General features: G+C 52.9%; 2 protein-coding genes across 5 annotated transcripts; one reads left to right on the plus strand and one right to left on the minus strand.

Annotated features, from left to right (window-relative positions):
* Nucleotides 1-15,277, plus strand: Ntmt1 (N-terminal Xaa-Pro-Lys N-methyltransferase 1). 4 transcript variants are annotated; one of them, XM_052182099.1, is made up of 4 exons: nt 1-165; nt 11,969-12,172; nt 12,776-13,028; nt 14,612-15,277. In XM_052182099.1, exons 2-4 carry the CDS (start codon nt 12,011-12,013, stop codon nt 14,866-14,868), a joined length of 672 nt encoding a protein of 223 aa, XP_052038059.1. In that variant the 5' UTR covers nt 1-165; nt 11,969-12,010; the 3' UTR covers nt 14,869-15,277. The 4 variants fall into 4 exon arrangements, with proteins under 4 accessions (XP_052038059.1, XP_052038061.1, XP_052038062.1 ...); XM_052182100.1 differs by lacking the exon at nt 1-165 and adding an exon at nt 12,628-12,689 and having other exon boundaries at nt 12,094-12,108; XM_052182101.1 differs by lacking the exon at nt 1-165 and having other exon boundaries at nt 12,011-12,108.
* A 599-nt stretch (nt 15,278-15,876) lies between these two features.
* Nucleotides 15,877-20,000, minus strand: Asb6 (ankyrin repeat and SOCS box containing 6). The gene is made up of 6 exons (XM_052182098.1): nt 19,758-20,000; nt 18,581-18,756; nt 17,694-17,800; nt 17,492-17,600; nt 16,860-16,946; nt 15,877-16,729 (listed from the first exon to the last, which is right to left on the minus strand). Exons 1-6 carry the CDS (start codon nt 19,868-19,870, stop codon nt 16,065-16,067), a joined length of 1,257 nt encoding a protein of 418 aa, XP_052038058.1. The 5' UTR covers nt 19,871-20,000; the 3' UTR covers nt 15,877-16,064.
* Between the last annotated feature and the right edge of the window lie 3,183 nt (nt 20,001-23,183).

Consider the following 23,183-nt stretch of genomic DNA (forward strand, 5'->3'; position numbering starts at 1 on the left):
GTCCACCCCCCACTCTAGGCTCGGGGAAGTGACGTGTGCGGACAAAGGCAGAGGCCGCGAGGTGTCTGGTCCGGTACAGTGGTGGCGGCTGCCTTGGGCTACGGTCTTTGGCAGCCTCCTTCTCAACCCGTCCTTGTCTCGCGGGTCCCCGGAGCCCCGACCCAGGTGAGTAGAGCGAGGTTGGCAGAGGGGACGCAGCCAGGGAGAAGGGAGGTGCTCACCCCAACTGCCTGAAGCGGTGAGGCCCTGTCGTCAAGTGACCTGGGCCTGTCCCACGTGCACGTCCCATGGAGGTTCACCGACCAGACCTGGACAGGGACTCTGGTGACCACAGATTGGGTTAGAAGAAGCCACATTGCTGGAGGCTGGCAAGATGTATCCTCACTCGCGCCTGTAAAAAATCACTTTCCAGTCCTCAGTTTCCCCTCTGAGATAAGGAAGGAACCACTGCAAGGTTGGTGTGAGGAGTTGGCGCCGTGCTTGGTTCACGTCCTTGCAGTTAAGTGTTTGGTTGCCCAGGTTGCTGTTAAGTTTAACTGCCTCCAGCTCTGGCCAACATGCTTACTGTCATGAGCTCTTGAGGCCAACCAAGGTCAGCCTCTCTTCGGGGAGCTGCCATCTCGAAAAGTCCAGGGGCTTTGCTGCTCCACCAATGGTGTGATCATTTTGGTCTTTGATCCTTTTGATAAGGGCCTAGAACAGGTGGTGTCACAGGCCTTGGCTGAGGTGGTGTAACTGATGGTAGTAATGCATGGGATGGACACTCAGTGATTTGGGGACTAATGCCTGGGAGGACCCAAGGACTAAGCGAGAAGCCTAAATCCTCTCTTACTTTTGGTCCTTCTTTCCCAAGTGGTGTTTTAAGGCACATCATTTCCTTGAGCTGGCTTTCTTGTGAGTGTGTTTGTGTGTGTGTGGTGTGTGGAATGCTCTGCTGAAGGCCAGAAGCCACATAATCAAAAGGTCAGAGACTGCAGCTGTGTGTTGGTTCTGGGTGCACAGGGAGTTTGTGTTTGCATCTTCTAAACTGACCTTCAGTGCTCTGGTCACGTGACCTCATAGGTGGGTCCCAACCTTACTAGGATCTATGTGTTTTGGATCACTTTTTCCTTTCTCCATCCTTTTAATTATGTTTGAGCCAGGCGGAGGTGGTGCACGCCTTTCATCCCAGCACTCAGGAGGCAGAGGCAGGTGGATCTCTGGGTTTGAGGCCAGCCTGGTCTACAGAGTGAGTTCTAGGACAGCCAGGGCTACACAGAGAAACCCTGTCTCGAAACCCCCCCCCCAAAAAAAAAAGAAAGAAAGAAAGAAAGAAAAGAAAGGAAGAGTACTTCCTGCTTTGCATAGAACCCTATCTCAAAAACCAGAAAGAGAAAGAACAAAAGAAAGAAAGAAAGAAAAATTGTGTTTTAAGAGGTTTTTAAAGATTTATTTATTTGATTTATGTGAGTACGCTGTAGCTGTCTTCAGACACACCAGAAGAGGGCATCAGATCCCAGTTCAGATGGTTGTGAGCCACCACGTGGTTACTGGGAATTGACCAGGAGTTCCTCTGGAGGAGCAGTTAGTGCTCTTAACTCCTGAGCCATCTCTCCAACCTCCGTGTTTTAAGACTTTTTTTTAAAAAAAATTATTTTTATATTCGATTATATGTCTATGGGGCGGGGTCCTTGAAGGCCAAAGGAGGGAGGGCATCAGGTCTTCAGGAACTGGAGTGATTGGTGGGTTTGAGCAGCTCAACTGTGGACCACTGAGAACAGCCAGGGAGTGCGCTAACAGGTGAACTGTCTCACTAAATGTCTGATAGTGGAGAACTATAAGCTCAAGAGAGTATATGCCTTTCATAGTGGAGCCTGGGACTTCTCAGGCTCATTTAATAACTACAGCTTCTCTATGAAGTTCAGAGTGAGTTCCAGACCAGCCATAGTCTCATAGTGAAGAGGAGGAGGAACAGGATGTGTAAGGTTTCCCCCTGTGTTATTCAAATGCGGATTTCTCTGCTCTGCTATCCTGTTTCAATGTGGATGTGGCATTGTAATGCTTATACCAAAAATCTTTTTTTTTTGGAGGTGGGGGACAGGGTTTCACTGTGTAGCTCCGGCTGTCCTGGAACTCACTCTGTAGACCAGGCTGGCCTTGAACTCAGAAATCCGCCTGCCTCTGCCTCCCAAGTGCTGGGATTAAAGGCATGTGCCACCACCACCCAACACCACCTGGCTTATACCTTAAGTCTTAAGTCTTAAATCTGTGTAAACAATTTTTACCATTTATTCCCTACCTTGTCAATCAATGCTGATCACCCAATGGCTGAGCAGAATAGAGAAGAGGGCTGAACATCTGCCAAAGGGAGGAAGGAGAGGAGAGTGAGATTCAGATCGCCTGGAGGATGGAGAATTTGGAGCCAGGAAAGGGTCTGGAGAGAGATCACGTGGGCTGGAGTTGGGAGGGAGCACCATTGCCCTAGAAGGCGAAGGCATTTAAGGCTAAGCTATTGAGATGCAGATTTAAATAAATCTCAGCTTTCTCTGTGTAGTTACTGGGGACTAGCATAAGGAAAAGAAATATAGCCTGTTTAAATTCACTGTTTGCATTTATATTAAGAGTAATTTATAGCAGAGTATCTTACTTGTTATTTATTCCTTTATTTTGAGAGGTGGAGGTGAGGCTGTGGATCTACTGCCCAAGTTGTTTCTTTTTATTTTTTGATACAATGTTTCATGTAGTCCAGGCTAGGCTCAAAGTCACTTTGTAGCCACGGATGATTTTGACTCCTGACCTGTCTGCTTCAGCTTTTGAAGTGCTGGGATTGCAGCATGCATACCATGTCCGGTTTTGGGGGTCCTGAGGCTTGAATCCAGGCTTTTGTGCATATTAGGCAAACACTGCCAACTGAACTGCTTTTGGTTTCTTGAATCAGTCTAATCTTGATCTCCTGATCCTCCTGCCTCAGCCTCCTGAATGCTAGCAATATAGGCATGTAATACACCATACCCAGCTAAGGGTCCTATCTGAGTTTGCTCAGCTGGTAAGCAGAGTCAGATTCTGATCCAGTCTATCCTACTATTGAGAGGACCACATGAACCCCACTGTAGGACCAGGCCTGACTTCAAAAGGGCAGGCATCTATTCCTGGAACTGATCATACAATACCCCAAACTCATCAATCCCAGAAACTAGGCCATAATTCACCTGCTCCAGGAACAGACCATAAATTTCAGGAACAAGGCCATAAAATCCACCATCCAAAGAACAGCCTAGAGATTACCAAAAGGATGGGGGAAATACTGTATCTCAGGATGCTGGGCCAGGCAGCCTGTGTGGTGTGGGATCTCTGATCCTGTGGTTAAGTGCTATGCAGTCCACGGACTACCTGGACATAAGCCACTCAGAAACCAACACATGGAGCATCCTTGGCACCCACCTGGAAAGTTTTAGGTTACCTAACCCTAGCCAAAATTCCCCTAGTCCCCTACAAAATGGCCTGCACACTTTTGTCTGGCGTGGCCTATCTCTGCATGCAGACTTATTGCTTTCTTGAAATAAAAACACTCTTGCCAATTGCATATGTGAATGGTGGTCTCTATGTGCTACTTTCAGACTTAACATTTTGGTGTGTGGGCCGGGAAGCACCCGAGACCCTTGTGATACTGATTGTTTGACCACTGGCTGGTCCGTGAGTACTGTGTCTCTGTTGTCTCTGTTTCCAAATGTCCATCCAGACAGTCTTGAGTCTGTGATTGGCTTAAACCAGTTCCTGGAGGCCCCAGGTGGTCCAGGGCAGATACACCAGTGGAACCCTTGTCACAGTGACCCACTTGAAGGAGAGTTGAAGGTCCCACCCAAAAGGGACTTGATCCTGAAAGGATAAAAAAATAATACAGCCTAATTCTAATGACCCCAAGAAGTCAGTAGTTTAAAATGCTATCTTGCTTTGTTAGAAACTAGGTAAAAGGTCACATTCCAGAGCCCGCCCTTTGTTTAGACCTAGCAGAAGGGCCTTGAATAGGTGATCCTGGCCCCATAGGGTAACTGAAAATGGGCTAAGCTTATCTTGCTTCTGTAAACTTACGCCATTACCCCTAAGCAGGAGTTCACGCAGCTGTAGACACTATAGGAAACTAATTGGTTCACTGAGCACGGGCTCCAATAATTTAAACTGATTGGCCTACAAACTATGGAGTGGTACAAATCAATTGGCTTGCATTTCGCGGGCTCTCCATGCTAAGAAATGATTGGTTTGTGATTCGCGGGCTCTGTCGTAAACTTATAAAAGCTGTCTCAATTCGGCGCTTGTGGTCCATAGTCATCTGACCCTGCGTGGCGCATGGCTATGGAACCCAGAATTCTGGAAATAAAGAAATCCTCATGCTATTGCATCGAGACCGTTTCTCGCGAGTGATTTGGGTGTCGCCTTCTGGGGTGTGGGGTGCTGGGGCACCCTCGGTTTTTGGGGTCTTACAGTCCCACTGACAGACTGGGACGGGTCGGTGACCACTCTTGGCACAGGCCTTTATTCTGAATTTTGGACCTTTTTCACGTGCTGTACCAGTACATTTCTTGGCACAGGCCTTTATTCTGAATTTTGGACCTTTTTCACGTGCTGTACCAGTACATTGTCCTTTTGTGTCTCTATCTATTGGTAACTATCTTGATTCTAGAAATGGGCCAAAGCAGTTCCGCCCCCTTGAGTCTTACATTAGATCATTTCAAGGAGGTCTGTAAATTAGCAGCCAGACAAGACCTTCATGTAGAAAAGAAAGAGATGTCTGTTTTTTGCAGAGATGACTGGGCCACCTTCAATGTGGAATAGCCTAAAGAAGGAAGCTATGACCTCCCCACCATTTGGGGGTTAAGGACATTGTCTGTGGAAAGCCAGGCGACCTGGACCAGGTTGCCTCTCTAACTAGTCAGACCCTAGTGAAAGAGCTTTCTGCATGGTTAAGACCTTCCCTTCCTCCTTCCCTTCCTCCTTCCCTCCCTTCCTTCCTTCCTTCCTTCCTTCCTTCCTTCCTTCCTTCCTTCCTTCCTTCCTTCCTTCCTTCCTTCCTTCCTCTCTCTAGGGCCATGACAGTGGCCTGAGTGGCCAGTGCCAAGTTAGCCCATTACCAGGCTCTGCTCCTGATCCCTCCCCGAATCAGATTCATCACCAGCAGCCCCCTTAACCCCTCCCTGTCCCTGGCCTGGGCCTGGATGCTCCCTCACATGACTGCTCAGATTCTGAGCCACCTTCAAGGGACAAGACAGGACCTTAAGGACATTCCCCTTAAGGAAGCAGAATTAATGTGGTACTAAGATGACACCTGATATGCAGGGACTGCTGTGACCACCGAGGATGCATCCGTGTGGTTAAAATCCCTGTCTCCAGGGACATCAGCCAAAAAACCGAATGAATAACTCTGACTAAGGCCCTACATCTAGGCCGAGGAAAAAGACTCAATATCTCCACAGACAGCCTGTATGCCTTTGCAAGCATGCATGTTCATGGGGTCATCTACAAGGAAAGAGGGCTTCTCCCCTCAGAAGGAAAAACCGTCAAAAATAAGCCAGAGATTTTGAGCCTTTTCTGCAAGCAGTGTGGGTGCCCAAGAAAGCAGCAACCATACACTGGACACCAAACGGGAGACAGCCATCTGTAGAAGAAACACCCAGGTGAATATGACGGCTCAGGGACAGCACTCCAGGTCACCACTACCCTAATGGCCTGGCTGCCCTAGAGCCTGAGGTCCCAACCTTACACCTACAAGGAATTACAGAGGAACTGAACCTACCCAGCAGCATATAAGGAAAGGGGGTGGTATAGGACCCCTATGATGGGTTAGTTTCCCCTTAGACTTTGCTAGTCAGAGAATCTGGCAGATACACCGGGGCAAGAAAGATTGAGAACCTACTCCAAAGAGTGCACCTTAAAGTCTGACTTAAGGCCAAAAGTGGAGGACCCCCGCGGCCTGGTGCTCCTCCTGCTGTAGAGTCAATGCCAAGCATTGAGAGACCTCCACATCGGGGTCCAGGGAGAGAGGAGCTCGGCCCGGAGTAAACGGGGAGATTGACTTCACAGAAGTTGAGCCTGGGTTGTACAGGTCCAGGTGCTGGCTAGTCAGGGTGGACAGAAGACTATCCCACCAAACATGAGTCCACCGAAGTGGTGGCCAAGAAGTTGTTGGAAGACATCAACCCGAGGTTTGACCTCCCTGTACTCCTGTCAGACAATGGACCCGGCTGCTTCATCTTTTGGGAACCCAAAAGTTACTCAAGGCTGTGGGGACAAATTAGAAACTCCTTTGTGTCAACCATTCCTAAATTTCAGGTCAAGTAGAGAGAACGAATTGGACCTTAAAGGAGATCTTAACTAAATTAACCCTCGACTGGCGGTGACTGGATGTCTCTCTGTCTCTCCGTCTCTTCGCTCTTTTTCTCTAGGATTAACTCCTTTTGAAGTTGTGTGTGCTAGGCCCCCACCTCTGCCACCTGATATGTTTCTTTTCTCCCTACAAGTTTTATTCCAGGTATAGCAATCATGAAAAGACACCAGAGATACTGGAGCCCCCCTGGAAGGGACCACTATACACTTTAGTTCTGACCACACCAAGATCAGTCAAGGTCGATGAGGTCCTTCCTGGCTTGGATACACCATTCCCACGTAACACCTGTTGACCCCTGGCTGGAGAGATGGCTCAGTGGTTAAGAGCACTGGCTGCTCTTCCAGAGGTCCTGAGTTCAGTTCCCAGCAACCACATGGTGGCTCACAAGCATCTGAAGCCCTCTTCTGGTGTGTCTGAAGACAGTTGCAGTGTACTCATGTTGACCCCCATGCAGACTCAGACCACTACATGCCCGGGGCCATCACTGGACCGTGGCAAGCTGCCACCCACACACGACACCCACTTAAGCCAAGAATTCACAAACTCTTGCTTCACACGCACCCTGATTCACCTAAACAATGGCGGGTCCTGACAGGTCAGTCTCCAGAGGCTTCCTCCTACCTGTTTCTCATTCTTGTTCTGCTTGGAGATCAGATTCCGGCGGACACAAACCCTCACCAAGGTGTCACTACCAAAGGATACTTCGAGGCCCTGAGAGAACCCTACAAGACTTAGGGAGAGCAGTACAGGCTGACACTGGTCCCGTGAATACCACCTTTCCCATTTTTAACCTAGACCTTTGTGCCCTGGCTGGATACATATGGAAGGCTCCAGGTTCAGGATGGTAAACCCTGTTTGTCTATCAGGAACTGCAAAGCACTAGGCCAACTTGCAGGAAGGACAGCCAAGAACAGCAACATGCAACCGTCCAACCCTGTGTGCCCAGGGACAACTGACTGTGTGTCTCGTAGTGGCACTGAAAGCTGCTTTTGTAGTAAATGGGCTGTGAGACCAGCACCCCATGGGTTCTTGATAACCAGGATCTTATCCAGATAGGCAGGACAGCGGACCCAGCACTCAGCGGACTGGTGTGCTCGACGGGGAGGAACCTCATCTCCATCTCGATACCTGAAAAGGGATAACAGAACAGAGGCTGGGAAGGCCTGGGGCTTAATGGTGTATCATGGATACGATAGGGGACTTCTCTTCCAGATACAAAAGACAAGCAGTCTCATCTGGAACCTCTCTATAGCGATAGGACCAGCGGCACTTGCAAAGCCAACACCTGTCCTAAAAACTACATCAGCCTCAGTTCCAGATCCTGCCTCTTATAAACCCAGTCTGGACCTCCTTATGGAGGCCAGCAACTCAATCCTCATCCAAAGAAGAGCCTGGAGGTAACCAGGATGGGTCATCTGTGCTGGGCAGCCTTATATGTATGGTTTGGGTATCTCCTCCCGATATTGTCTGTTCATGACATGGGAATGCAGTCCACTGACCACCCGGACACAGCCAGGCAGGAGCAGACCCATGCAATGCCCCTGGCACCCACCAGTGAAGTTTTCGATTACCTAACCCTGGCTAAAATTGCCTAGTTCCCTATACAATGACCTGTGTGCTTTTGTGAAATAAAACCACTCTTGCCAATTGCACATGTGAATGGTGGTCTCCGTGTGGCATGTTCGGACTTAATGCTAACCTTTGTTTCCCCGAGAAGGGCATCTTACTGTGTAGCTGTGGTTGTCCTGCAACTCACTGTGTAAACCAGACTGGCCTGGAACAGAGATCCTTTTGCTTCTGTCTCCTGAGTGCCTCCACCGTCACACCTGACCTATTTTTGGCTTTCAAGATAGGGTTTCTTAGGGCTGGAGAGATGGCTCAGTGGTTAAGAGCACTGACTGCTTTTGCGAAGGTACTGAGTTCAATTCCCAGCAACCTCATGGTGGCTCACAACCATCTGTAATGGAATCTGATGCCCTCTTCTGATATCTGAAGACAGCTACAGTGTACTTACATATATTAAACAAATCTTTAGAAAAAAAAAGATAGGGTTCTCTGTGCATACCAGGCCTTGACCCAGGGACTCACCTGTCTCAGCCTTTGGAGCGCTGGGATTGGAAGTGTGTGTCCCCATTCCCAGCACCCAGTGTACTTTTTAGCATATATTAAAACCCTTCACCATTTTGGTCAGCCTCCCTCCTCTCTGTGTCTCCATCTTTCTCTTCTCCTCCCCCCCCCCCCCCCCCCGAGTGCTCTGCTCTTTACACAGCACCAGCTGCTGTCCACCTGGCAACTGCTCTCCACCTGGCAACTGCTGTCCACCCAGCAACTGCTGTCTGCAGGCTCCGCCCCCATGCTTATGTGGAGCGGGGCAGCTGTAACAATGCAGGTTTTGTCCTGTTAGCTTGCAGTTGCTTTCGGGCTCCTTCAGAGGACGTCTCAGGCAGTGGTGCTGCAAAGGCCTGCTGGTGACAGTTCATCCATTTCTCTCCTCTTCTCCCCTCTTCTCCCCTCCCCTTCTCTTCTGGGAGCAGAGACTCAGCAAGGCTCTGCCCCCGTGAAGCATGATGTAATTAGATGACTCCGAGGATGTGCAGGTGACAGTCGGCCGTGAGCACGAGGCTAGCATGGCACGTGAGCTAGCCTAGCACACACACAACCACGCTGCCCTGACCCTTCCTATCCACCACTTTGCAGTGTCATGTAGTAGGGGGGAAGTCTTGTTTTGGCTTTATTTTGTTCTTTCAAGACAGGGTTTCTCTTTGTAGCCCTGACTAGGCTGAAATTCCTTATGTTGATCAGGCTGGCCTCAAACTCAGAGGTCCACCTGCCTCTGCCTCCCCAGTGTTGGAATCAAAGATGTATGCCTCTGCCCAGAGAGTGTCTCCCTTGATGTCTCTAATCCTCAGGAGCCTTCAAGTCACACAGTGGACACCAGAAGGCCATGTTTGGACGGGGCCTCAGGAAGCACATGTCATCGTGGGTTGGCTGTAAGAGTAAATCAACCCAGAACTTGCATTTCCGGGCCTAGATGTGCCCTTCTCGCCCACCTACCCTCCCATCCCCACAGAAGCAAGTGGGATTCTTGTAAATTAGATTTTTCAAGAGATTTTGGCATTTAAAGGAATTATCATGTCATAGGTTTCTGGTAAAGCAACAGATGATGTTGGTAACAGCGGTGTCATCTGGTTTGAGGGGTCTGGGAGTCTCCCAAAGTGAGAAATGGCTGCCCCTGCGCATGCTCGCTTAGTCATTCTGCAAGTTGTCGACTCCAGCACCACAAAAGATGTGCCAGATCTTGGCCCTGCTCAGAGGACCTGGCATCCTGGGGGGCGGCAGACAGGCAGAGTGTGATCCCCTTCCTGGGTTTGCTCTAATTTTCCCGCTCTTCTGGTAAGGACCAGATTTTGTGCTAGATGTCCATGTATTGCATGGGCCAAGAGGAAATATCTGAAGTCACTGTCCTTGTGTTGAAGAAGACAGCTTTGAACATCTGTCTGAACGTTTTCTCAGGACTTAGGGGCAGCAAGGAGGCTGCTTGCTGGGCCCCAGTAGGAGTGGGCCAGCACTGAGCGTCTGTGTGGAAGAGGTCTGAATGTTGTCCTAGCTGGTGGTGGCTGTGGTGTAGTTGCTATGGTGCCTAGAGAGGCACCTGACAGCTCTCTTGTCCCAGGTCATTCTCAATCCCCAGTCAAGTACACGGTGATGCTTAGGCTGATCTTCCCTGTCTGCTCCGGTTCTCAAGGCACAGTGCCTACCGTTCTGCTTGTGGAGGTGATCGTCAGCGTACTGCAAGGTCTTCACATTGCTTTGTAGGCCAGAGGCTTTACAGCGGAAGGCATCTGCTCTCAGAAGCATGCCGCCGTCTTCCCTGGGCTAGTGTTGCAACTGCTGGCAGGGCATTGTGGTAAAGGAGTGTGGTATTTAGAACCAGGGTCCTCAACCTGTTACTCCAAGGGCCTCTTGGGGTACAGGACGACCCTTGTCACAAAAAGTATGGTTGTGGTGCAGTGGAGGGCCGGTGACAGATAAGGCTCCTCTGCTTTTCTTGTTTTCCTTCCCCCTTCCAGTCACAGAAGTACTTGACAGAGACCTCCCGGGAGCCCACGGGGCCCCTTGGAGGTGTGAGCCTTTTTACTGCTCTCTTCTCTGGATTTGCTCTTTTGCTCCCAGATTCCCATGCTGACTGTTAGTGTTGAGCTGTGACTTAAGTGCTCACTGACACTGCCTGTTATAGTGCTATGCTCTGAGGCTGGCCATGTCCCTGGGACATTCCAGCTTTCTCACTGACTCTCCAAGCAGGAACACTGGCCTCCACAGGCCTTTGTCATTACCCTATCAGACATGACACTGAGGGCCCTTGTGGTGTGAACTGCAGGGTCCTGCCCCATGAAGCCAGTGTTCTAGTGGACAAGCTGCCTCTGTGGGGAGAAGAGTACGCGGACCCTTTGACCTGGACAGGGCTTTTAGTTCCTTTGTCCCAGGGAGGGTTGGGTGCTGGGCGGTGGCTGAGCAGTGATTGACACTTTTCCAGTATCTTTGAGGACAGCCATTGCTGTATCCGGTTTCCCTCCCCCGACACACACCCTCAGGTTTGTCCTGGGTGTTTCTATGTGAACTGGACACTTCATTAGTTTTCAGTGACTAACAGCTGACCTACACAGTCAGTGTGAGCCAGCAGGCTGCTATTCAGGGCTGGTCCTCTGCAAAAGTCTTCTGCTTCTCAGCCACTCCTACTGTGGCCCCAGAGAAAGTGTCACTTTCTCTGGACTGCACCCTGCCCCTGCATCCCTCCCCCATACTCCCTCCCAACTCCCCATCCCCCCACCCCCTGCAGCCATTCAGAAAGCAGTCCTCTGGATCCTGCACAAGGCAGTTTACCTAGTGGTATAAGGCCTGGGTTCCACTCCCAGTACCGGGAACAAAAGAAAGGGCTTCCTTCGTGAAGCAGGGCAGGATGGAGGGAGCCCTTGCTTTCTGCTGTGTTTAGCAGCTTTCTGCTTCCCTGTCTCTTCTGGACAGTATCAGATCCTCACAGCGACTGGGACAAAGAGAAACCAGCACTTCCCACAGTTGTCATCCTGTCATCCTGCATCTTGCACGACACATGGTCAAGCCGGTGTGGGTGCTGCCAACCAAGTCCTCCTTCCCATTGGGGTCCTGTTTGTGCCTAGCTCCTGCCTGTCACTGCACAGCATGGTGCCTGGCAGGGAACCTTCCCTGGAATGAAGGGCTGGCCCTCCTGAACCTGTTCACTTGCTACAGAGGAAGTAGAAAGGCATGGAAGTTGCTCAGGCCTCCTGGGGTGTCCACAGCAAGAGTCAGGGGACCCTGCTCTGTGGCCTTCGCCTGTCATGAGGTGATTGATAGGTCCTTATGTCAGGAGAGTCACATGGATGTCAAGAACCAAACATCAGGCCGCAGGGTCCCTTGCTTTGGTGGTTTTGCAAAATGCCTGGGATGTTGGGCTGCCGTCCAAGCAGGTGACGGCTGCCTAGGTGGCTGGCCATGGCTTTCCCCAGGCAGGTCTGTGCCTCACGCAGTGCGGCCTGTACGCTAGAGGCTCCCTGCAGTTCAGTGCTCTGCTCACCTCGCCTCTTCCGTGTTCAGGGGAGCAGAGTGGTGGCTGGCGGCTGCGCGGCTGGTGACGTCATGACAAGCGAGGTGATTGAGGATGAGAAACAGTTTTATTCGAAGGCCAAGACCTACTGGAAGCAGATCCCACCCACGGTGGACGGCATGCTCGGGGGGTATGGCCACATCTCCAACATCGACCTCAACAGCTCCCGGAAGTTTCTGCAGAGGTTTTTAAGGGTAGGCAGGTCTGATGTCCTCTCCAGGAGAGGCTCTGGCTCTGGTGGGGCAGTGTGGGGAGCCACTTCCACACACCACACTGCGGGTTCTCCACTCATCTTGTTGGTGATGGCCACCAAGGCCTGAAGAGCTGGGTGGTGACTGGGTGGGATTTGTGGTCTGTGAGTTTTGTCTCAGAGCCACAAGTTCAGAAGCTGGCCAGGCACTAAGGAACAGTCCCTGTTGGGCCTAGGAGTGCTGGGGGCTGTGTGGTGACTGTCCTCCTGTGACTCCTTCTCACGCAGCTGTCTGCCTGCATTCTCCCTGTGAGAATGGGCACAGCCCAGGGGTACGCCTCGCAGGAGGCCCTTCCCCTCTCCACAGCACCGTGGGCCATCCCTAGCACTGTCACCCTATGGGCTCCCTGGGGGCTCTGGAGTAAAAGGAGATTGTGCACCTGTTTTTTTTTTTTCTAGCCATCACCTTGAAGTGACCTTAGAAAGAGTTTTCCTTGCCCTCCAGTGACAGGCCAGTGCAGGTGCCTGACTCGGCTTTCTGGGACTCTTGGGAAGGGCCCTGCGGTGGCGGTGCCTTGTGGATCATACATTGCCCCCTGTGTTTTAGGAAGGCCCAAACAAGACAGGGACTTCCTGTGCCCTGGACTGTGGCGCTGGCATTGGAAGGATCACCAAGCGCCTACTCCTGCCACTCTTCAGGGTGGTTGACATGGTCGACGTGACGGAAGACTTTCTGGCCAAAGCCAAGACCTACCTGGGGGAAGAGGGCAGGAGGGTGAGGAACTTCTTCTGCTGTGGGCTGCAGGACTTCAGCCCGGAGCCCAGCTCCTATGACGTGATCTGGATCCAGTGGGTGATAGGTAAGGGTCCCGTGGCTCCTCCCCATATGCATGGTGCTCCCTGCCACCCAGGTGCTCCACCGACCCTAGGAGCCTGGTGGTCCTGCAGTGAGCCAGCCAGCTGAGACGCAGCTCCTCCCACTTCCCAGCGCCATGAGGAGAGATGCCTGGGTAGCAGCAGTCTAGGTGGGGCCATCTTAAGTGCCCAGTGACTCTAATTGGAGATGTGAAAATAAGCTTTGTAAGGATTGGTTCTTATTTCAGGAGCTGAACAAATGGTTCAGCATTGAGAGCACACCAGGGCTTCTTGCAAAGGACCTTGCTTCAATTCATAGTGCCCAGATGGTGGTTCACGATCATGCTAACTCCAGTTTTAGGGGATCCAGTGCCCTCTTCTGGCTTGAGTGGACACCAGGCACACACACGGTGCAGATATTTACATGCAAGCCAGACACATACACATGAAAAGAATAGATTAATTAAAAATAAACTTAATAAAAAAATTCAAAATTTTATATGAGTACTTGCAAATCTGTGTATCATGTGTGTGTGCAGTATTCATAGAGGCCAGAAGAGGGCATCATCCCCTGGAGCTGGAGTTACTGACGCAGGTGAATCACCATGTGGATGCTGGGAACTAAACCTTGGTCCTCTAGAAGAGATGCTCTGCTCCTAATCCAAGTCATCTCCCCAGCCTTATCTATCCATCCATCCATCCATCCATCCACCCATCCATCCGTCTATCCTCTCCTTATATAGCTTAGACTGGCCTCAAACCCAAACTCCTGCCAAGTGCTGCAGTGTCACAGTGCACAGCCCAGGCAGGCGAGGGATGTAACTGCACTCTTCCTGTTTGCAGTGTGGGTTGCAGGGTGTCTTAGGGTTTCTATTCCTGCACAAAACAACATGACCAAGAAGCAAATTGGGGAGGAAAGGGTTTATTCAGCTTACATTTCCCCACATTGCTGTTCATCACCAAAGGAAGTCAGGACTGGAACTCACACAGGGCAGGAGCTGATACAGAGGCCATGGAAGGGCGCTGCTTACTGGCTTGCTTCCCCTGGCTTGCTCAGCTTGCTTTCTTATAGAACCCTGGACTACCAGCCCAGGGATGGCACCACCCACAATGGGCTGGGCCCTCCTGCCTTGATCACTAATTGAGAAAATACCTTACAGCTGGATCTCATGGAGGCATTTCCCCAAGGGAGGCTCCTTTCTCTGTGATAACTCCAGCTTGTGTCAAGTTGAGGCACAGAACCAGCCAGACTGGTGGCATGTGGTGTGTGAATGCTGAACACAGGACTGGGGTGACCTTGCAGCAGGGGGCAGCATAATGCACCTGTGAAAGCGAGGGCTTGGCCCTTTTGTTGGGAGCCTTTCAGCTCCACCCTCCCATCCATGCCTGGGAAGGGTGAGTGGTATGATGGGCAAATGTCAGGCAGGGCTGGAGGGCCCAGTCAGGTTAAATCGCAGCTATGCTTTTGTGTGGGTGATGTCAGAACTCCTTTGACATGAAATAGGTCTTACTATCAAGAGAGACAGCTGCTTGCTGGGCTTGTGCTAAGGGCACATGGACTGCACCCTCACGCCTCTGTTCTCCCCAGGCCACCTGACAGATCAGCACCTGGCCGAGTTTCTGCGCCGCTGCAAGCGGGGCCTGCGCCCCAATGGCATCATTGTCATCAAAGACAACATGGCCCAGGAGGGCGTGATCCTGGACGATGTGGACAGCAGTGTGTGCCGTGACCTCGAGGTGGTCCGCCGCATCATCCGCACTGCAGGCCTCAGCCTCCTGGCTGAGGAGCGCCAGGAGAACCTGCCAGATGAGATCTATCACGTCTACAGCTTCGCCCTGAGATGAAGCGAGGACCAGAGTTGGGCGCCAGCAGCGCCAGGAGACACACCTGTCATCTACCATCGCCTCACTCCAGTGGGAAGGGACAAGCCCCAGGGGAGGTGTGCTCTACACTGGGCCACCGCAGCCCCGTCACTCCAAAGCACCCTGGCAGCTCCCCACAGGGCCTGTAGGCCTATAGTCACCCACTGGACTAGCCGCCTAAGGGGAAAGACTCTTCACTTGTTCGCCTAGGACTGCTGTGTTCCAGGACAGTCAGGCAAGCCACACATGGTACCTGCCACACGGTACCACTTACAGGAATGGTCACAGCCCCAAATCTTTGGTGATGGGTCAGAGCAGCCTGTAGCTCCTTGGGAGCCCCTCTCTGACAGGCACATGTAGCCAATAAAAGGGTGAGCCCTGTTCTCCAATGCCCCAGGCGGTCTGTTTGTGTGTACATCAGATTATTTGAACGTGCCAAACCGTCACACAAAGTCAAGGAGTTTAACCTCATAAATATATTTAATCATCTCTGCCCATTCCCAAAGGCATTCACACAACCCAAAAGTCAAGCTGACTGGGAAGATCTTGGAAGAGCTTGGCACTAGAGTAGAGCCAGCTACTGCCTCAGCAGGGTCTTCTGGGGAACCCTTCACAAATCCTCATGCGCTCATGATGCCTTTAAAACAGAGGCCTGGATGTGGCATGAGCAGAGCTACCACCAACCAGTGCCAGAGCCCTGACCACCACAGGCTCGGGCAGGCCTCTAACCCAGAAGACCAGCCTGTGGTGGCCTCAGCTGTCTCCAGCTCCTCAAAGGCATCATAAGACCTGAGGTGGCAGAATAGATAGGGCCTAACTGGGTGGCCCAGGAATTTTGGCATTGGCCCTGGAAAAACCCAGGCACGTGCCTCCCCCATGGGACCAACCACAGCTCCAGAGTTCTGAGGGGCCTGGCCCTGGTCCCCTGGTCAGCTCCTAATACAGTTGTATCCTGTCTGCACTGGCTCCTCCGACTGTGAAACACTGAGAGGGAGGGGGTGGGAATCTCCCTGGAAGCAGCCATGCTGTTGGCCTCCAGGGCACCACCCTAGTTTCATAGTTAAGGACAAGACTTGCCCAGATAAAAGGGCCCTGGAAGGCCACTGCAGGTGCTAAGTCTGCCCTCAGGCTGGCTTCAGGTACCTCAGATCATTCCATCCTGTCCATCCTGGGCTCCATTAGCAAGTGTCTCCTGTACCACTGTGTGCACTGAGCAGGTACCACTTGAGCCTGTCAGGCAAGGGCAGCGCTTTGATCTTGGTGTCCACGGGCCAGGGTCGCAGGCACAGCCGGATGGACACCCGGCACAGGTGTTTGAGAGGTGGCGGGTAGCTCTCAAGCTGCCTCAGGGAGTCATGAAGGGCCTGGATCTTCCCTGCCAAGCTCCCCACCGGGTGGATGCTGAGGTTCCGGGGTAGCTGCAGCCTCTGGGAGCTGGTCACCATGAGGTCCAGCACGGTCTCAGCCTTATGCAGAAGCTCAACGTGGCTGTCATCCTCGGCACAGCCCGGGTGCGAGCAGAGCCTCTCGAAAATGAGGTTGAAGCCAGACCAACAGGACGCACCGTGCAGGGAGCAGTTGTAGGCAGCCCCCGACTCCAGCAGGAAGCAGAGGAGCGGGAAGTGCAGCTTGAAGCTCTTGAGGCAGATGTGCGTGAGGGACTCGTGGGCCGGGCACTCACTGGGGTCGGCGCCGTGGGCCAGCAAAAGCTGCGTGACTTGGAAGCAGAATCGGTTGATCATTGGGGCCTCCTCCTTGTCCCCACAGACGGTCTCACCGAGCAGGAAGATGATGCATGTGAATACAGTGTCCCCATCTTTCGTGGTGGCCTTGACGTCTGCCCCTGGAAAAGCCATGAGAACAGAAATGAGAGGTGCCCAGCAGCCCTAACCAACCAACCAATGGTGTGTGTGTGTGTGTGTGTGTGTGTGTGTGAAGAGCAGCTGCACAGCGTGGGCACACGGGGACCTCACCTCCCTCCAGGAGGAGCCGGATGTTTTCTGTGTTGTGGATTTGCACTCCGTCGCTGCTGGCCAGAGCGTGCAGTAGCGCTGTCTTCCCTAGGAAGTAGAGGGAGGGTGAGGCCCAGAGGAGGGTGGAAGCAGGATTCTCGGGGCTGAGGTAAGAGCTGCAGGCTTGATTTCATCCACACAGAGGGCCAAGCAATGTCGAGCCCTGTCTGCATCTGCGCACAGATGCTGGGCATGCTTACCTCGTAAAGACGCCTCCTGGGGCAGTGTGCAGTGACCACACTCTCTCCAGAGCCTCTGGGTGCTGGGCTCGGCAGACTGGCACCCTCTGCCTGTGTGCCAGCTGTGGCCATGCACAGACTGGGGCCAGCACCCAGTCACTTGCCTGTCTTTCCTGAACCCTTAACAGGCATCCAGCCCCAGGGATGGCCCGCCTCCCAGCACGGCACTTAATTTTTATTACTTTATGTATGAGTGCTTTGCCTGCATGATGTGTTTGTGTTCTCTACGAGGTCATCAGATTTCCTGGAACTATAGTTACAGACAGTTGTGATCTGCCACATAGGTGCTGGGAATTGAACTGGGTGCTCCGGAAGAACAGCCCATGCCCTTACCCTGTAAGCCGTCTCTCTTACCATTCTTGTCAGCTGCATTGACATCTGCACCCAGATCCAAGAGGCGCTGCAGGCAGGGCAGGCGCTCGGGCTCCTCGCTGGCCAGGTCCAAGGGGCTGCTCTCGTGGACCTGAGCAGAAGGGCAGAGCGGCCATGTTGCTTGGGGCCTGGACGGCTCGTTGGTAGCTTACTAAACAAGCCCAAGGCTGGAGCTGATCCTTACCCGGTCCCTGCGGTTGATGTCAGCCCCATGGCGCACCAGCAGCTCCACCACGTCAGGCTGGTTTCTCAGGACAGCGATGTGCAGGGCTGTGTAGTAGGTAACAGGGTCTGAAGGCAAAGAAGGTCACGTCAGTCCGTTCTCGAAGGTTCAGGACCTAGCCTCGGAGCCTCTCCCCAGCACGCACGCCTCAAGTGTGTAGATGAAGTCCTTGTGTGTTGCAACAGATATACAACTTACCTACATCGGTTTCCTATTTATTTCCCCTCAGGATGGTTCCTGAGGAGAATGCAGAACGGCTGCCGCCCTCGAGCTTAGCAGCACAGCCAGGGTCCTACTTCCTAGCCCTGGCAGCCCTAACCTTGCTAGGTAGCCCAAGGTCACTAGAGATCCTTCTGCCTCAGCCTTCCGAATGTGTCACACAGTCATCACATTTGACAATGTGGATGGGCTTTGGAGCACCCCACCCCCACCCCCAGTTCCCTGCAGCCTCTGAGCCTGTTTTCCAAAGAAAGATGGAGGCATGTGTGGATCAGTACTGGCCCCCGCAGCCCGGTCTCCTACCTCCGGGGGTGACAGCCAGTCAGGACCCTATGCAGCCTGCTGTAACTGATGCCTACTGTGGTTTATCTTCCCAGAGGAAAAGCTACGGGACAGCTCAGAGTAGAGAAAATCACCTTTCCTTAGCTCTGGGCACTGAGAGTGGACTTCCTTCATGGTAGAAGGATCCATCTGGAAGATGTGGGAGCAGAGGTGCTGAGAGCCCCAGGAAAGCCACCCAAAGGAAAAGAAAGTCACCCCAAAGACAGGAGGGAAAGTGGGGTCTGGGCCTGGCTGCCTAGCCCTGCTCCCCACCTCACCCTGCCCCCCACCCTCAGGATATTGCTGACCTTCAAAATTGAGGTTGGCCCCACTCTGCAGGAGGACGGCGGCCGGCCGGGTGAGGCCCAGCTCGGCCATCTTCAGCAGCGCACTGCTCACGCCTTCCTGGTAGAACGGAGAGTGAGCCTTCTGCTCCAGCAGCCCAGTCAGGACCTGGATCCGGCTCTCCTCGCTGGCAGCGTAACTAGGCACCAAGAGGCAGAAGAGAGAAAGTGGGCACTCTCGGGGACCAGTGGCCCTAGCCTGTATGCCCTTCCAAATCACCCACAAAAACTGCTCATGCCCTGGGAGGCGAGAGGTGGGGGGGTACAACTCTTTCTTGGTCAAAAGCGTGAACTGATTTCCATGCCATCCTTCAGCTTGCTGTCTAAGGGTGGCTCTGTCCAGTCCTCTCTCACACCACCTTGAGGGTGGCCTTTCCTAGACAAAACTACCTACTTAGTGCTTCTTGGGCCTGGACGCTCCGACTCTGACAACAGCCCAAACACCCCCTTCAGAGTCACCTTCTCGCCACGATGCCCCTCATTTGCTCTTCTCCCTAATCTCACCCACCAGACAGACCTCTTGCAACAGGTGGCCCTAAGATCTGACCAACGCCGGGCCTCGAAAATGCTTATCTGGGGCAGCTCTCTTGACTATGCTAGGCTCCGCCAAGGGAGGGCAGCAGCGCCTTGTTGTGCAGCCCTGCGGCCCCGCCTCCGAGTTCTGAAAAACGCCTGGCATTGCATTTACAGAGTAGGCCGCAGAGGAAAGAGCTGATGTTTAGAAAAGACATCCTTGGGGGACCTGATAGTCTGCAAATTGGGCTCACGACTCTGCCAATGCTGTTCCTCGGCCCCACCCTACTCCCTGCATCCCACGCCACGATGCTGGTCTGAGTGCTCGCCTGTCTCTGTGGCACAAGCACTCCGAAGGCGTAGCGCTCCGGGGACCCAAGGAACTATGCACAGGGCAAAGGGACCACACCGGCTTGCTTCCCCAGAGGCTCTCGGAGAAGCCTGCTGTCTGCAGAAAGTGGGGTCGGCCCCAGCCAGGACGTCTTCTCCGGCATCCAGGCACAGAGAGCGGCGCCGAGGCCCAGGCCCTTTGCCCTGTAAGATGCTGCGAGCCCGTCTCAGGCTGGGGCTCGAGCTCGCAGCCGCGCAGCTCCCGCCGCGACAACCACGGGGGACCGCAGCGACTCACTCGTCCAGGGGCTCCTGCCGCTCCAGATCCTGGATGCCCAGGGCGCCCAGGATGGCGTCCACCAGGGGCTGGTACTCGAAGATGATCCTGCGGAAGCCGTGCAGGAACGGCATGGCGTCGGCCGCGTGTCCGGACACCCACTCGCTACCACCTCCCGATCTACCGGTTCAGACCCCGCGCCGGTGAGCAATCCTCCTCCCAGGCCGCAGTTCCGCACCGGAAGTTATCCTACCACTCCTACTTCCGCTCCGTGCAGGCCTTTGAGGGAGCATGCGCAATCACACTGCCCCCTGCCGCCGGGGAGGACCTCACGGCGAGCCTTACTGCCCGACTCCGCCACGCGCTGAAATTCCCCGTGAGGCCGCTGGAGGGCGTCCGAGCTCCGAGGGGGCGAGTGTCCCCACTACTGACCGGCTCCTGTCCGAGGTGACACAGGCCTCGTTTGGAGCCTGAACACTGCTTTCTGCAGCCTGCTTGACTTTGGCTTCTCTATAAGGAAGGGCTACAACCACCTCAGGCTCTCTGCTCTGTAGACTGAGTGGCAGAATGAGGACCTTGCACCTCAACTTTTCCCCACAGACACTGGGGGACAGTTCCTTCTTCTCTGTCCCTTGACCTCCAGCCAAACAGGCTGCCCACTTTTGCAGCTCAGTGAACCTTCATGTCCTGGTCTGTAAAAGCGGCATAATGTCACTTGCCTAGACCCCGAGCAGGAAGGCAGCTGAGACGTAGCAGAAAGTACTGTACCAGGTAGCTTCTTCCTCCTACACAAATTTGAGTAGCTGCAACTTTGAGTCCGGCAGCAAGGCCCTGAATACTCTAGAAAGGCCAGTTATGGGGAGGTGCCAGGGGTCCTGAGACTGCACCATCATAGGCGTAGATCGAATCCCTTATGGGGGCGTGTGATCTCTCTGCCTGAAACCTGCCATCTGTCACAGAATCGCTGGCTCAGAACAAAGTTTCTTGTTTGTTTTAAGACAAGATCTCACGTAGCCTGAGCTGGCCCTGAACTCTCAGAATAGCTGAGGCTGACATCGTACTCCTGAGCCTCCCCGACTCCGCTGTAGGGATCTCAGGCTGGGTTTGATGTCCCAGGACACCAAACCCAGTGGACATTCAAGGATCTTACACAGAATACACAGCCCCTCTCATGTACTATGTCAGCTCTAGATGACTCTACACACAAGAGAGGAAATACCAGGTTGGTAATTGTTTTTTGGGTTGTTTAGGGAAGAATGGGGGAAAAGCAGGGGCGGCAGAGATGGCTCAGCAATTAAGAACACTGGCTGCTCTTTCAAAGGTTCTGTTCTTAGCCGGCCAGGACTACATAGTGAGGCCCTATCTCCGAAAGGGGGAAGGAGTGTGTAGAGGTGGCGGGGTATTGGAGAGATGATTCAGCTCATATACCCTCATAGTGGCCCACAGCCATCCTTAACTCTAGTCCAAGGGGATCTGGTGCCCTCTTCTGGACTCTGTGGGTATTAGGCACAAAAGTGGTGTGTAGACGTCCATGCAGACAAAACACCCATATTCGGGGGGGGGGGGGGGGAAACAAAGTTCCCTTGGGTAACATGGGGTGTGGCCCAGCTGTCAGGATGCTTGGGTGACATGCACAGAGCCTTGGGTCCCATACCCAGCACCATGTAGACTGGACATGGTGGCTTCCTGCTTCGGGTCCATGCCTTTGTCCAAGGTCACTCCTCCTTTCCTCGGTGGCTCCAGTCCCTGGATTTGGAGGCTGCCCTGACCCAGACGGCAGTATCTCAGCCTCCTGACATCTACAAGACCCTTCTTCCAAATAAGGTCACTTTGAAGGTCCCCAGACTAGAGCTTCAGGGGAACTCAGAGAATACAAGCCCCGTGCGACAGGTGAACCCAGATGTGGTGCCTCTGGCCTTGGTCTCCCCGTCCTCCCCCAGCCTAGCCTTTGATGGCTGAGCCGTGTCTCGAGCCAGGCTCCACCTATGACTTGATTACTTGCCGGCTCTCACCGGCCTGGGCCCAATGAAAGGCATCTTGATGTCACCAGTGCCTGAGTGCGGGGACAGAGAGGCTGGCTGCTGAGATGGCTCAGGAGGTGGAGGCTTGCCACCAAGCCTTTTGACCTGAGTTCAATCTTTAGGACCCTATGGCAGAGAGAGAGAGAGAACAGATGCCTACAGGTTGCCCTCTGACCTATACGTGCGCGCACGCGCGCGTGCACACACACACACACACACACACACACACACGACACACGTAAATACATGCATACTTAATATAAATACACATAGAACACACGAGAGTTGACTTGCATTTACTGGAGCCCTCCTGGGGTCCTAGCCCTGGGTTAAACCCTCTTCACCCTGATTCTGTTAAGTCCTATTAGATGAATAACATTATTCCTTTTCACGAGCAGGAATGTGGCTCAGGGAGGTTTCGGAGCTTACCCAGTGAAGCACAGCAGGATAGACTGTCAGCTAGTCTATCCCGCATCCTCCAGGGACCCAGAGGGTCCCTTCAGCAAAGTCTCTGGCTTTGGGTCTTTAGAAGGTCTAGACTTGCAGGAGGGAGGGACTGACCTTTGCCCTTTCATAGCCCTTAGGCATCTCACAGTGGAGTCAGGCTCCACTGCCAGCCAGTCACCCAGGCCCCTGTCTGTAGAAAGCCCCATGCCCCTTGACCCCTCTTGTCAGCAAGGGGTCCTGTTTCCTCCATCTGCCTCCCATTAAAGTTGTCATTCAGAGCCCCTGCCTTCAGCTCTGACCCTTCCCTCTCTCTTTCTCACCACTGCTGCTCTCACTCTGCCTGACCAGACAAGCCCCATCCTGCCACCCAACTCCAAAATTTCTCAGCCCAATGAGGGACAAACACACAGTGCTCAGACCCTGAGAAGGTCTGCACCTCAGTCTTACTCTCCCAGCGGAGTTTGGGGGTTATACTGAATAATGTCCAAAGGTAACCTTAATATATAAAGAACTTTCAAAAATCAATAAAACAATAAACATTTCCTACAGGATGTAGGCATAGGACATGCATAAGTGACTCAAAGGTGAAAAAGTCAACAAGCATGAGACAAGGTGGCTAGCCTCGCTACCTGTCCCTCAACAGTGACAACAGTGACTACCACACCTTTAATCCCAACACGCAGGAGGCAGACACAAGTGGACAATCTTTATGTGTTCATGCCCATTGTGGACTATATATTGAGTTCCAGGCCAGCCAGAACAATCAAATGAAATTCTGTCTTTAAAAAAAAAAAATTGTTTTAAACGTCTAAGAAACTCTCTCTCTCTGTGTGTGTGTGTGTGTGTGTGTGTGTGTGTGTGTGTGTGTTCATACAGACATCAGAGAACAAGTTTAGGAAGTTGGTTCCTCCTACTTTGTGGGACCTGGGGATTGAACTCAGATCTTCAGCTTAAGCAGCAAGTCCCTTTATCCTGAGCC

The sequence above is a fragment of the Apodemus sylvaticus genome, chromosome 5 (genome assembly GCF_947179515.1).
Source record: "Apodemus sylvaticus chromosome 5, mApoSyl1.1, whole genome shotgun sequence".
Lineage (NCBI taxonomy): Eukaryota > Metazoa > Chordata > Mammalia > Rodentia > Muridae > Apodemus > Apodemus sylvaticus.